Source organism: Somniosus microcephalus, chromosome 12 (assembly GCF_052327205.1).
Source record: "Somniosus microcephalus isolate GS21.2 chromosome 12, FLI_Smic_1.0, whole genome shotgun sequence".
Classification (NCBI taxonomy): Eukaryota; Metazoa; Chordata; class Chondrichthyes; order Squaliformes; family Somniosidae; genus Somniosus; species Somniosus microcephalus.
Genome location: NC_140998.1, coordinates 158,863,047 through 158,877,500, shown reverse-complemented (window position 1 = coordinate 158,877,500; position 14,454 = coordinate 158,863,047). Strand labels below are relative to the sequence as shown.

The window sequence follows — 14,454 nt, the reverse complement described above, 5'->3', positions numbered from 1 at the left end:
CCATATTTAAGAAAAGATATTCTTGCTCTCGAGGCGGTTCAGAGAAGGTTCACTCGGTTGATTCCGGAGATGAGGGGGTTGACGTATGAGGAAAGGTTGAGTAGGTTGGGCCTCTACTCATTGGAGTTCAGAAGAATGAGAGGCGATCTTATCAAAACATAAGATTGTGAGGGGGATTGATCGGGTGGATGCGGTGAGGATGTTTCCACTGATGGGTGAGACTAGAACTAGGGGGCATAATCTTAGAATAAGGGGCTGCCCTTTCAAAACTGAGATGAGGAGAAACTTCTTTACTCAGAGGGTGGTAAATCTATGGAATTTGCTACCCCAGAGAGCTGTGGAAGCTGCAACATTAAATACATTTAAAATGGAGATAGACAGTTTCCTAGCAGATAAGGGAATTAGGGGTTACGGGGAGAGGGCAGGGAAGTGGACGTGAGTCTAGGTTCGGATCAGCCGTGATCCTATTGAATGGCGGAGCAGGCCCGAGGGACCGGATGGCCTACTCCTGCTCCTACTTCTTATGATATTATTGTACATGTGTAGGGACAATAACAGTCAGTTGTGGCCGAGAACCTGCCTGCATTCTCTTGTGGGCATGCTGCAGTGCTGACCTATGGAATGGTGCTGTGGAGTAGCACAAGAAAAATCTTCCTTGCAAGCATCTCATGCACCATCTCAACTTCAGCATTTAAGAAAGAGGAAACGAGGTGCTGGGATATGCGATCATTTTTCTGCAGATGCATCCCTGCACCTAGGGGTCCCTTTTCCTTCATGCCGGCCTGCCACTTAGTTCCCTGCTCCTTCAGCCTTGGTAAAGGCTGCCGATGGGTTAAGATATCTTATAATGCTCACCAAAAGCTTTCTAATTTTTGTCCCCTTCTTTGTTACACTCTCCTTCGATTGCCTCATCCTCTAAATATGACATACACATAAATTTCCTCTCCTACCAGTGCTATCATTCCTCGACCTACCGGAATTTGCACCTAGAATTGTGAATAATTATGTAGATGAGGTTAAACTGAAAATTTAAGCGCTATTAGCACTTGAGATTCAAGCGGATCCTAAAACAGTGCAAGGAAAATTACAACAGATTTACATCTGAAGTTGAAAATCAGTCACTTTATATCTCCGTAAAATGATCAAATATACACATTGAACATACAAAATGTGTAGACATAATTAAAGATTCAGCTATAGAAACATTGGGAAATATAGCCTCACTCATGTCAGTTCCTGAGAACTGAACTATGGAACATTCTGCTGGGACAACAGAAGCTCAACATATTGCACCAAAAGAGAGAAAATACAAATCAACAACTGTTAATGAAAAAATAAATACCTTTCCACGTCACAGTGTTCTGCCTGAAGCTTCGTCAGCTCTGCAGAAAAAAGGGACAACACAAAGTTATACAGAGCAGTGTTGAGAATTATAACATTTGCGTTATGTAAAGTTAACATGCTGGTTTTTTGCATTTTTATTCTTGGGGGCTGTCAAGCCAAAATTATTACTGTGGTAATAAGAGTCCATGGCCACCAGAATATAAATCTGGAAGAGACAGTGACAAAAAAGGCACAGCTAAATCTAGATAAAAATGTGAAACTTCCATTCATTCTGATCATTTACAAATCCAGGCACAAGGATAACTTTTCCTGATTGACTCGGTTAGCTGTTTTCACAGTTCTAGAATTGCCCAAGACCAAACAGATTATTACAGTGCGGTTTACATAGCACTAAAATGCACTCTGAACACAAAAAACTGAAAACAACTCTGCACACACAAGACGACTCGTGTTTCTCTAGAAGCTGTGCAAGAGTAAGACGTTCACACTGAACACAGTTAAAACAAGTGAAAAACATTTTCTGTACCCAAATGTGAAGGAAGCCAATGCTTGGGAATAAAACTCCTTTGGGTACCCACTGTCAGCATCAAGCACACCAAGACTAGATACAATACAGCAGGGGGTACAGCTCCCTCTACTCTAGCCCAACAACATGCCTTTAAATCCAGTCTCAAAAGCATCTCCAATTACATCAGTAAACTTTTTGCTTCCTACCTCACATCCTTGCAGCATCTGGCTTAGGGCCCTCATTTAATGCTGCATTAGGAGCAGTTTATTTGTGTGCTGTGGACCAGCAATTATGAATTTTGTTGTGGATCGCTTTCAACCAATGAAGAGACTTAATTTCCATCAGTCTCAACTCCATTCAAACCCAGGTTTTAGATGTGATAGAGTGCAGCTGGCCACCAAGTCCCCAAGGGAAAAAACTGTAGGTCGATGAAGGCCACACACACACACGTCAGATTAAAATTACCCCTTTAACTCCACACAGCATAAAACTCAATTGTGTCAGACAAGTATTAAGAGTATTTCAACCAATTAAGAAACATTTTGGGTTTTAAAAAAAAAAGTGCAACTAAATTAAAAATACAAATTTAGCCAAAAGCTGCTTGAAATCATGTTAGACTGGCTTCCCAAAAGAATGAAATTCAAGTGATCAAAACAGACACATATTTCGACTCCTGCTACTACAGGGTCTGTTTAAACTTGCTAGACCTGAAGTGTTTGTGATTTGTACCCACGCCACACTTCCGTTTTTAATGCCAGTTTCCAAATATTAAAATCAGAACTACCCACACAAATGTTGTAATTATTTTAGATAACCAGCTAACCATGAGGATTTCTGGGAAACTTCCTTCAGGCCCGCCACTTTTGCCGTGCAGTTTCTTACCCTCGTGTCTGTTGGCCACAGTCTGCTCCAGCTGCGTCAGACTCTCATCGCTATCAATGACATCCACACTGCACTCTTCCAGATGATCCAAATTTGCTGCATTCAAGGCAAGACACATCATTCATTTTCACAGTTCCCATTGTGAAACAGCAAGTTATATCATAAATATTAAGTGCAGAAATATTTCAAGATACATATTTAGCCATCAATCGCCAGTAAGAGGACTCTCCAAGAATGGGCAGGCATTTTGCTGGATTATGTTCAGGGGTCAAGAAAAAGCTGAGCTTCATCATCTTGGAACAAGTTTTTCAATTGCGATTATTCATCATCCAAAGGTTAAACATTTTGTGAATGGTTACCAAAATATGACTGAATTTGATATTAGGTTCGAGAGGGAGAAGGGAGTCACAAACGAAGGTTTTAAATTTAAGTGAGTCAAACTTTGAACGGGTGAGAAATAAACTGACCGCAGTAAACTGGGCTGAACTGTTAATGGGTAAACCTGCAGACACAAAAGCAGTACATACCCCATAAAATGCAAAATTTGCCACTTGTACAGTTAAGCAACCTTGGTCAACAAACGAGGTAAGAGACAGTACCAAACTAAAAGACTTGCACAAATGCAAGGAAAAGTGGAAATTCATCAGGGAGGGAGAGTTATAAAAACAACAAAGGGATACAAAGAAAGTACTAACAGGTGCAAAAATTGTAAGGAATATCAAAACTAACAGTAATTTTTTTTATAAATATAAAGAGAGAGTGTGGCAAGAAGAAATGTTGGCTCATTAAAGACAGATTCAGGAGATACTATAATGGATAACAAGGAAATGGCAGACTTGTTAAATGAATACTTTGCATCAGTTTTCATTGTGGAGGAAAAGGACAAAATACCAGCGGTACAAGGGAACCTAAAATAAGTCAAGGGGATTTAATACAAGTTTTAAAAAAATGATAATTGAGAAAATAATGAGACACAAGATAGACAATCTCCAGGACCGGATAGTTTCCACCCCAAGTAAAAATAGGTGAGGAAATTGTCGATGTGTTGGTCATAATTTTCCAAAGCGCTCTAGATTTGGGAATTGTAACTTTGGATTGGAAAATTGCAAATGCCACTCGATTACTTAGGGAGGGAGGGAGAAAACGGGTAACTACAGACGTGTCAGTTTAACATCAGTTGTGGGGAAGTTACTGGAGTCCATCATTAGGGACAGAGTGGCTGAGCAATTGAACAAGTATGAGCTGAACAAAGAAAGTCAGCGTGGATTTTTGAAGAGTCGATAGTGTCGGACTAACTTAGGTCACTAACTTGGTGGTCAGGGGTGTGCCTATGGATGTTGTCTATATGGACTTCCAGAAGGCATTGCATAAAAGTCTGCACAAGAGATTATTCTGGGTTAAATCTGTGACATGGGTTTGCAATTTGGAGGTAGGACCAGAAAGTAGGGATAAAGGGAATGTACTCTGATTGGCGGGATGTGACAAGTAGTGTTCCCCAGGGATCTGTAGTGGGGCCTCAGCTTTTCGCCATATACTTGCATGAAAGAACAGAGGGTTATATATCCAAATTTGCAGATGACACCAAATTGTGTAGATTGGAGCAGGAAGTTTCAAGATTAAGTGAGCGGGCAAACTTGTGGCATGGAGGTCAATGTGGTGAAGTGTGAGGTCATCCATCTTGGATCCAAGAATGACCAATCAGAACATTTTCTAAATGGCAAAAGAGGAACTGTGGAGGAGCAAAAGGGATTTAAGGTGTCCATGTACATAGGTACAAAAAGTAATCAGAAAGGGTAATGGAATGTCAGCCTTTACTTCAACAGGACTAGAATACATTGGGAAGGAAGTTATGCTTCAGTTGTTCTGAGCCTTAGTCAGACCCATCTGGAGTACTGCATTGTGTTGAGGGTACCTAGCTTCACAGGAAATAAATGTTGGCCAGGGCATCAGAAGAGCTCCCGTATCCTCCTCAAGACAGTGCCCTGGGGTCTTTTACATCCACCTGACAGCAGGTGGGGCCTTGGTTTAACAGCTTATTTGAAAGATGGCTCCTCAGACAATGCAGCACGCCATCAGTACTGCACTGAAGTGTTAGCCTAGATTGTGCACTCAAGTCCTGGAGTGGGGCTTGAACCAATGACCTTAAGACATGAGCATAAGAATTTGGAGCATGAGTAGGCTATATGGCCCCTCAAGCCTGCTCTGCCATTCAATAAGATCATGGTTGATCATCGACCTCAACTCCACTTTCCTGCCTGATCCCCATATCCCTTGATTCTGCTAAAGTCCAAAAATCTATCTCTCTCAGCCTTTAATAGACTCAACGACTGACTTTCCACAGCTCTTTGGGGCGGAGAATTTCAAAGATTCACAACCCTCAGTGAATAAATTCCTCATCAGTCTTACATGGTCGACCCCTTATCCTGATACTATTACCCTTAGTTATAGACTCGCCAGCCAGAGGAAACAACCTCTCAGCATCTATTGTCTCAAACCCCCTCAGAATCTTATATGTTTCAATGAGATTACACCTCATTTTTTGAAACTCCAGAGAGTATAGGCCCAATCTACTCAATCTCTCCTCATAGGACAACCCTCTCATCCCAGGCATCAATCTAGTGAGTCTCCAAAGCAAGTATATCCTTCCTTAGATAAGGAGACCAAAACTGTACTCCAGGTGTGGTCTCACCAAGGCCCTGTACAATTGTAGCAAGACTTCCTTACTCTTATACTCCAACCCTCTAGCAATAAAGGCCAACTTTCCATTTGTCTTCCTAAGTGCTTGCTGTACCTACATGCTAACTTTCCGTGTTTCTTGCACTACCACACCAAAATCTCTCTGAACATCAACATTTAATAGTTTATCACCATTTAAAAAATATTCTGCTTTTCTATTCCTCGTACCAAAGTGAATAACCTCACATTTCACTCCATCTACCACCTTATTGCCCACTCACTTAACCTGTCTATATCCCTCTGCAAGCTCTTCATGTACTTCTCACACCTTACTTTCCCACTTAGCTTTTTATGTCAGCAAACTTGGATACGTTGCACTCGGTCCCTTCATCTAAGTCATGAATAAAGATTGTAAATAGCCAAGGCCCAAGCACTGATCCTTGCGGCACCCCACTAGTTACAGCCTGCCATCTGAAAATGACCCATTTATCCCTACTCTCTGTTTTTTGTCCGTTAACTAATCCTCTATCCATGCTCATACATTACATAGATACATAGAAGTTGGAGCAGGAGTAGGCCATTCGGCCCTTCGAGCCTGCTCCGCCATACAATGAGATCATGGCTGATCATCCAAATTCAGTACCCTGTCCCTGCCTTCTCCCCATATCCCTTGATCCCTTTAGCCTTAAGAAATATATCCAACTCTTTCTTGAATATACTTAATGAACTGGCCTCCACCGCCCTCTGTGGCAGAGAATTCCACAGGTTCACCATCTCTGGGTGAAGAAATTCCTCCTCATTTCAGTCCTAAATGGCTTACCCCTTATCCTTAGACTATGACCCCTGGTTCTGGACTCCCCGGCCATCAGAAACATCCTTCCTGCATCTAGTCTGTCCAGGCCTGACAGAATTTTATAGGTTTCGATGAGATCCCCTCTCAATCTTCTAAACTCCAGTGAGTATGAGCCCAATCGACCCAATCTCTCTCCATACGTCATTCCTGCCATCCCAGGTATCAGCCTGGTGAATCTTCGCTGCACTCCTTCCATTGCAAGAACGTCCTTCCTCAGGTAAGGCGACCAAAACTGCACACAATACTCAAGGTGTGGTCTCACCAAGGCCCTGTACAACTGTAGCAAGACATCCTTGTTCTTGTACTCGAACCCTCTTGCTACGAAGGCCAACATACCATTTGCCTTCTTAGCCGCCTGCTGCACCTGCATGCTTACCTTCAGCGGCTGGTGTACAAGAACACCCAGGTCTCTTTGCACTTCCCCTTCTCCCAAACTATTACCATTCAAATAATAATCTGCCTTCCTGTTTTTGCCACCAAAGTGGATAACCTCACATTTATCCACATCATAGTGCATTTGCCATGTTTCTGCCCAATCACCCAACCTGTCCAAATCGTGCTGGAGTTTCACGACATCCTCCTCACAGCATACCCTCCCCCCCAGCTTTGTGTCGTCTGCAAATTTGGAGATATTACATCCAATTCCCTCGTCCAGATCATTAATATATATTGTGAACAGCTGGGGTCCTAGGACTGATCCTTGCGGTACCCCACTAGTCACTGCCTGCCACTCAGAAAACGACCCGTTTATTCCAACTCTTTGCTTTCTGTCCGCCAACCAGTTCTTTATCCAAGTCAATACCTTGCCCCCAATCCCATGTGCCTTAATTTTGCACGCTAATCTCTTATGCGGGACCTTATCGAAAGCCTTCTGAAAGTCCAAATACACCACATCCACTGGTTCTCCCTTATCTATTTTACCAGTTACATCCTCAAAAAACTCCAGTAGATTAGTCAAGCATGATTTACCTTTTGTAAATCCATGTTGACTTTGTCCAATCCAGTCACTGCTTTCCAAGTGCTCTGCTATTACATCTTTTATAATGGACTCTAGCATTTTCCCCACTACCGATGTCAAACTTACCGGTCTATAATTCCCCGCCTTTTCTCTACCACCTTTTTTGAATAGTGGGGTAACATTAGCTACCCGCCAATCCATGGGTACCGTTCCAGAGTCTATCGAGTTCTGGAAGATGACCAGCAATGCATCTACTATTTCTAGGGCCACTTCCTTAAGTACCCTGGGATGTCGATTATCAGGCCCATGGGATTTATCGGCCTTCAGTCCCATCAATTTTCCCAACACCATTTCCCTACAAATACTGATTTCTTTCAGTTCCACCCTTTCATCAGACCCTATGTTCCCCGGCATCTCTGGGAGGTTATTTGTGTCCTCCTTTGTGAAGACAGAACCAAAATATGTATTTAGTTGGTCTGCCATTTCTTTGTTCCCCATTATAAATTCCCCCGATTCTGACTGCAAGGGACCTACGCTTGACTTCACCAATCTTTTTCTCTTCACATATCTATAAAAGCTTTTACAGTCAGTGTTTATGTTCTCTGCAAGCTTACTCTCATATTCTATTTTCCCTTTCTTAATTAATCCCTTTGTCCTCCTTTGTTGAATCCTAAACTGCTCCCAATCCTCAGGGTTATTGCTTTTTCTGGCCAATTTATATGCCCTCTCCTTGGACCTTATGCTATCCCTAATTTCCCTTGTTAGCCACGGTTGGGTCACCTTTTTTGTTTTATTTTTATGCCAAACTGGGATGAACAAATTCTGTAGTTCATCCATTCGGTCTTTGAATGTTTGCCATTGCCTATTCACCGTCAACCCTTTGAATGCCATTCCCCAATCAATCCTACCCAACTCGCTCCTCAGACCATCATAGTTTCCTTTATTTAAATTGAGGACCCTAGTCTCCGAGTCAACTACTTCATTCTCCATCTTAAGAATTCGATCATATTATGATCGCTCCGTCCCAAGGGGCCTCTTACAACAAGATTGCTAATTAATCCTTTCTCGTTACATAATACCCAGTCTAAGATGGCCTGATCTCTGGTTGGTTCCTCGACATATTGGTCCAGGAAACCATCCTGTAAACACTCCAGGAATTCCTCCTCCACAGTATTGTTACTCATTTGGTTGGCCCAATCTATATGTAGATTAAAGTCACCCATGACTGCTGTGCCCTTATTGCACCCTTCTTTAATTTCTCTTTGAATGCCATCCCCAACCTCCGCCTTACTGTTTGGAGGTCTATAAACCACTCCCACTAACCCTATGTGCCCTGATCTTGCCTGACAACCTTTCATGTGGCACCTTATCGAATGCCTTTTGGAAATCCAAATTATACTACATCCACTGGTTCCCCTTTATCTACCCTGCTAGTTACATCCTCAAATAACTAATAATTTGTCAAACACGATTTCCCTTTCATAAAACCATTTTGACTCTGCTAATATTATGATTTTACAAGTGCCCTGTTACCACTTCCTTAATAATGGATTCCAGCATTTTCCCGATAACCAATGTCAGGCTAACTGGCCTGTAGTTCCCGGTTTTCTCTCGCTATATTTCTTGAATAGCGGGGTTACATTTGATACCTTATAATCTGCTGGGACCATTCCTGAATGTAGGGAATTTTGGAAAATCACAACCAACGCATCCACTATTTCTGCAGCCACCTCTTTTAGAACCCTAGGATGTAGGCCATGAGGTCCAGGGAATTTGTCGGCTTTTAGTGCCATTAGTTTCTCAAGTATTTTTTCTCTACTGATCTTAATTACTTTAAGTTCCTCACTCTCATTAGCCCCCTGGTTCCCCACTATTTTTGGTATACTTTGTGTCTCCCACTGTGACCTTCTAACTACTACTGAGCCAAGCCGACACTGTCCAGAGAGATGGACATTGTTCTGGTGTGCTGCTTGAAAAAGTCTCTCAGGTCACCACCATATTGGAGAACTGAGACACCTTTCCATTAATTACGAAAAACCATGCACTAAATTATCCTCTTAAATAGTGTACAAGACCTCACCGTATATTACGTGCTAGAGTGGGGGGGGGGGGGGGGGGAAAGGAATGATTCTCAGCCATAAGTGTACAATTACTTACCGAGATCTAGTGAGGCAAGACAGTCGTCCATTTTGTGTAGCACATCGTCCAAGGAATCCTCATATTCATTCCTCTGCTGACGTTGTGCCTAAAAGAACAGGAACGTCTCAGGAAATGCGAGGTGCAGCACAAAACTATGGCCCTGAACTTATTTTTAATGAATAATGTCTCTGTTTAAGGTAGTGGAGAGGGGAATTTCAGTTGAATGTGTGGGAGTATCCCACAGTATAATTTCAAGGCCTTGGTGTATTGTATAGAATACACACTACGCCATAAAAGATAGAGCAAATAAATGTATTAAGGTTTCGTGCTCAAGTTGAGAGATGGGGGCAGCAGGGAATGGAACACTTTTGGTAACCCCGTGTTGGCAGGTTACCACAGGAACAGGAGTAGGCCATTCAGTCCCTCGAGATTGTTCTGCCATTCAATCAGATCATGGCTGATCTGTATCTCAACTCCATCTAGCCGCCTTGGTTCTGTATCCCTTACTACCCTTGCCTAACAAAAATCTATCAATTTCAAAATTATTAATTGACCCAGCCTCAACAGCTTTTTGAGCGAGTTCCAGATTTTCACTACCCTATGTATGAAGAAGTGCTTCCTGACATCACGTCACCCCTGAATGGCCTAGATCTAATTTTATGGTTATGCCCCCTTGTTTTTTGGATTTCCCCACAAGAGGAAATAGTTTCTCTCTAGCTACCCTATCAACTCCTTTAAATCATCTTAAACACTTCAATTACATCGCCCCTTAATCTTCCATACTCAAGGGAATACAAGCCTCGTCAATGCAACCTGTCCTCATAATTTAACCCTTTTAGCCCTGGCATCATTCTGGTGAATCTGCACTGCACCCCACCCAAGGCCAATATATCCTTCCTGAAGTGCAGTGCCCAGAGCTGAACCCAGTACTCTAGATGGGGTCTAACCAGAGCTCTGTACAGCTGGAACATAACTTCCACCCCTTTGTATCCCAACCCTCTTGAGATAAAGGCCAACATTCCATTAACCTTTAAAACATTTTTTTTTGTATGTTCCTAGCTTCTCACCATTTAGAAAATACCAAGAGATCTATCTTTTAGGTCCAAAGTGGATGACCTCACACTTTCCCACATTAAACTTCATCTGTCACAGTTTTGCCCACTCACCCAAACTATCAATCAATGTTCCTTGAAAACTTTCTGCTCCCATGAGTCCCATCTACACTATTTACTGTGCCACCAACAAAACAACTTGCATTTATATCGAGCCTTTAATGTAGTAAAATGTCCCAAGGCGCTTCACAGGAGGGTCATCAAACAAAATTTGACACCGAGCCACACGAGGAGATATTAGGGCAGATGACCAAAAGCTTGGTCAAAGAGGTAGGTTTTAAGGAACGTCTTAAAGGAGGAGAAAGGTAGAGAGGCAGAGAGGTTTAGGGAGGGAATTCCAGAGCTTAGGGCCTTGGCAGCTGAAGGCATGGCCACCAATGGTCGAGTGATTAAAATTGGGGATGCTCAAGAGGCCAAAATTAGAGGGGCACAGATATCCCGGGGGGTTGTGGGGCTGAAGGAGATTACAGAAATAGGGAGGGACGAGGCTATGGAGGGATTTGAAAACAAGGATGAGAATTTTAAAATAACTTGATAGTCAGCAAACTTAGATGTACAAATCCCAATATCCTTAGCTATCAAAAATCTATCAATCGCAGTCTTGAAAGCTCCAACTGTCCCAGCATCCGCTGCCTTTTGGGACAGCGAATTCCAGGGGGTCAATTTTCCTGGAGTCGTCAGGCAGGGTTTCAGGCGTGTGGGGGGGAAATCCCGAATTCGGGGGGCCCAACACCATCCCGCCCAAAACCCCCACACCATCCCGCCCAAAACCCCCCTCCACGCAAGTTTCAGAGGAGGCGGGTACCCACCCCACACTGGGACCCGCCGACCCGAGGCAGGAAGGGATTAGTGCCAATTAACTGCCTGTTAGCAGGTAGTTAACAGGCAGTTTTTAGCCTAATCCCTATTTTGAGGGGTGTCGTGTGGGATTCCCGACGGCTCCAAACCATGCCAGGTTAGAGCAGGCGGGCCGTCGGGTTGAAGGACTTGGAGGGGTCGCGATGTCGGTGTTCAGGTGAGTGATGGGTGCATGAGTGTAAAGGTAAGTGTGTTTAAAGTGTCTAAAGAAGTTTAAATTACCTGTACTTACCTTAACAGCCTTTCTTCCTGTAGGTGTTGGGAGCCCACTCAGCCAGCACTTAAAGCTGAATGGCTGCGATCTGTCAAAAGTGACAGCCTTCAGCTTTGAGTGCTGCTGAGAGTTCTAACTGAGTCTGTGTAGAAGGACTCAGGTTAGAACTCAGACTGTCAGTGTTTGACAGCTTCAAACAGCTGTGAAACACTGATATTTCATCTGTCAGGATGCACTGACAGATGAAATTTCAGTCTGTGATGTCACCTGTTGCCGGGCGGCCCTTAATTGGCCTGCTGAGCCCGCTGGGCGGGCTCAACAAGATCAATCAAGGGAAAATCGCGTGGATTGGCCGAACGTCGATGTAGGCGGGACTAAAACCCGAAAGTTGTAGTCCCGCCTCCTTCCCGACAGCTGGAGGAAAATCGACCCCCAGATCTCTGCTACACTTTGTGAAAAACTGCTTCCCGATATCCCTCCTAAATGGCCTAGCTCTAATTTTAAGTTTATGTCACGTCATTCTCAATTCTCCCACCAGAGGAAATAGTTTCTTATGTACCATATCAATGTTTAAAAAACATTTTAAACACTGCGATTATTCATTCCTCACATGGCATAGGTTCGAGTCACCATAGTGCCAACTATTAAAATAGGGTAAGCTGCCTACAGTTTGACTTTGAGGGCTGATCTGTTAAAAAGAACAATTTTGCAAGAAACAGCAGTATTCAGTAACATTGCAAGAACTGCTCCACTTAGCTGCCTTATAAATTAAGTCTAGAGTAACTCTTGAGGTAATTATGAGATGCTATGTTCTGATGGTTGTTGACCTACTGAGCAATATACTTGGTGATGGTGCCTAAAGTTTTAAATCGCCAAAATAAAATGCATTAAGATCTATTGGTCTAGTTTGGTAACATCCATAACACTGTATTCTATCAGAGGAATGTAGATGCGAACTGACCACTATTTTCTTGGAAAATAAGAGAACGCAAAATAATTTTGTTAAAAACTGTGGATGAATTTTAAGGGTAGTTTTGTGCAAAGGACAAACAAAATACATCAGAACTATGACAACAGCCTGAAACTCATGCACTCAAATATGCCAAAACAAAGATCAAAAGTATCTAAAGACAAATGAATTAATGAAGACAATGACACCATAAAATGATTTTGAGGGTCAGACAAAAGGCATAATCTTGCTCGTTTCCATAATGAACTTAAAACACTGCATGCACAAATGAAAGAAAAGCTGATATGGTCATTACATGGGGGGAGGTGGAATTTTAACAAGGGGGAGCAGGTGAGAGGGGGTTAAATGAGCAAAAATTCTGACCGCGTCGGGAAGCCGGCTCCAACCCGCCGACTTCCGGGTTTTACTGAGGCGGGATAAGGGGCAGGCAGCCAACACGCTCGCAGGAGGCGGGTTGGCATTTTAAATATGTTAATGAGGCTGGAAGCCTCAGATTTAACCTGCTTTAGCAGCTTTTAATGCGACCAGCCGGGTTTCCCTTCCTCCGGAAACCCGGCAGTTGCAGTGAGGCGAGCATAACTTCAGGGAGCACTCTTCGTGAGCCAGGAGTGCTTCCTCCCGGCTCCACCAAGCTCCCGATCATCGGACCTCCCTCCCCCAATAAACCCCCGCCCACCCCCACGCGGGCTCGGGGATCAGAGCTACTTGGTCCTGCGGCATCCTCCAGAGTGCTCCCCGCCCGACTGGAAGCCAAGCCTGTCAATCAGGCTGACTTCTGGGCGGGAAATCAGTCAGAGCCAAAAGTCACATGCTGTGGAGTTAAAACCCCACGGCATGTGGGGAAGCCAAGACTTCTGGGTTTCCTGTCCGAAATTCCGCAACTCCCCGCCTATGCAACCCACCCCAGTAAATATCCAGCCCATGAAGTCTAATGGAGCCAGGTTTGCGACTTTAACCAAAATGCTGCAAAGCAAAACCATTAGAATACACCAATTAATAGCCACAAAGTGATGGTCAAGCCAGGAATTACATTCCTTTAGAGAACATGATTTCAGAAGTTTAAACCATGACTTAACAATCTGTTCCTTGAAACCCAACTTGCCGATTAAAGCCCCAAGTTAGCCATGCCCGATTTAATTGTTTGACAGAAAACTTAGTTTGTGAGGAAGAATTTGAGTTAGAGTGTCATTTGGCTTCAGCGGATCGGAGAATCAAACTTTACTCTGCATACCCAGATCCTTGTACCATTAATCTTGCTCAAACAGAGTTCCATAAAGCACATTTACCTTCAACATATTCAACTGTGCTGAATACAGTTGAACTTTTTGTTCATGGCAGATCAGTTTGGTCCTTTTCACAAAAGTGGTTTTCTTGGCATTCAGGCAAGAACGAAACTGTAGCAACTGAAAAGAAAAAGAACAAGTCACTATAAGCCAAGTTAAAGATTCTCGAGCCATTTTCCATTGTTGCAAGTTATTCCGAGGCTCATCTACTTCCATTGCCGTAAACCTCAGATGAGCCTCTTTTTGCAGAGATTACTAATTTAACAAATCGAACGCAACAGTTCATCTTAAAATGCAGCAAAAATGTGTTGGTACAACTAATCTAATTTAGGCCAGTACTGACCATCAATGATGGAGGGCCGAGGGCAGCCATGGAACTGAACTTCAACACGAGTTACCTTCTTCAGGAGCGAAGAAAAATTAGCAAGAAACAGCAATTACAAATTTTAATTAGGAAAGAATAAATAACTGAACATCGGCCAATTTAAGCACTTTAATTAATTTCTTACCTCCTCTTGTCTCATTTGTGTCACTTCTTTCCACAGAGGAAGGTTCACCTCTGACAGGAGTTTATCAAGGTCTAACAACTGGTCCTTCAGTCTGTAAAGATAAAGGAAACCAGAACATTAGTCAATAAGGACTAAACGTTAGCTTATC

The 14,454-nt window shown here is 43.1% G+C and overlaps 1 protein-coding gene across 6 annotated transcripts in view; it reads right to left on the bottom strand.

Annotated features, from left to right (window-relative positions):
• The window catches only part of LOC147109625 (outer kinetochore KNL1 complex subunit KNL1-like), a 50,505-nt gene that overhangs the window by 27,992 nt on the left and 8,059 nt on the right, over window positions 1-14,454 (bottom strand). For 5 of the 6 annotated variants that reach the window (XM_086003711.1, XM_086003708.1, XM_086003710.1 and 2 more), the window contains 5 exons: window positions 14,307-14,397; window positions 13,801-13,917; window positions 9,379-9,466; window positions 2,735-2,830; window positions 1,343-1,382 (listed from right to left, as the gene is read on the bottom strand). In XM_086003711.1, the coding sequence (XP_085859837.1) occupies window positions 1,343-1,382; window positions 2,735-2,830; window positions 9,379-9,466; window positions 13,801-13,917; window positions 14,307-14,397 (432 nt within the window). Of the gene's footprint in view, window positions 1-1,342; window positions 1,383-2,734; window positions 2,831-9,378; window positions 9,467-13,800; window positions 13,920-14,306; window positions 14,398-14,454 lie in introns of all 6 variants that reach the window. The other variant, XM_086003707.1, reaches the window with a different exon arrangement.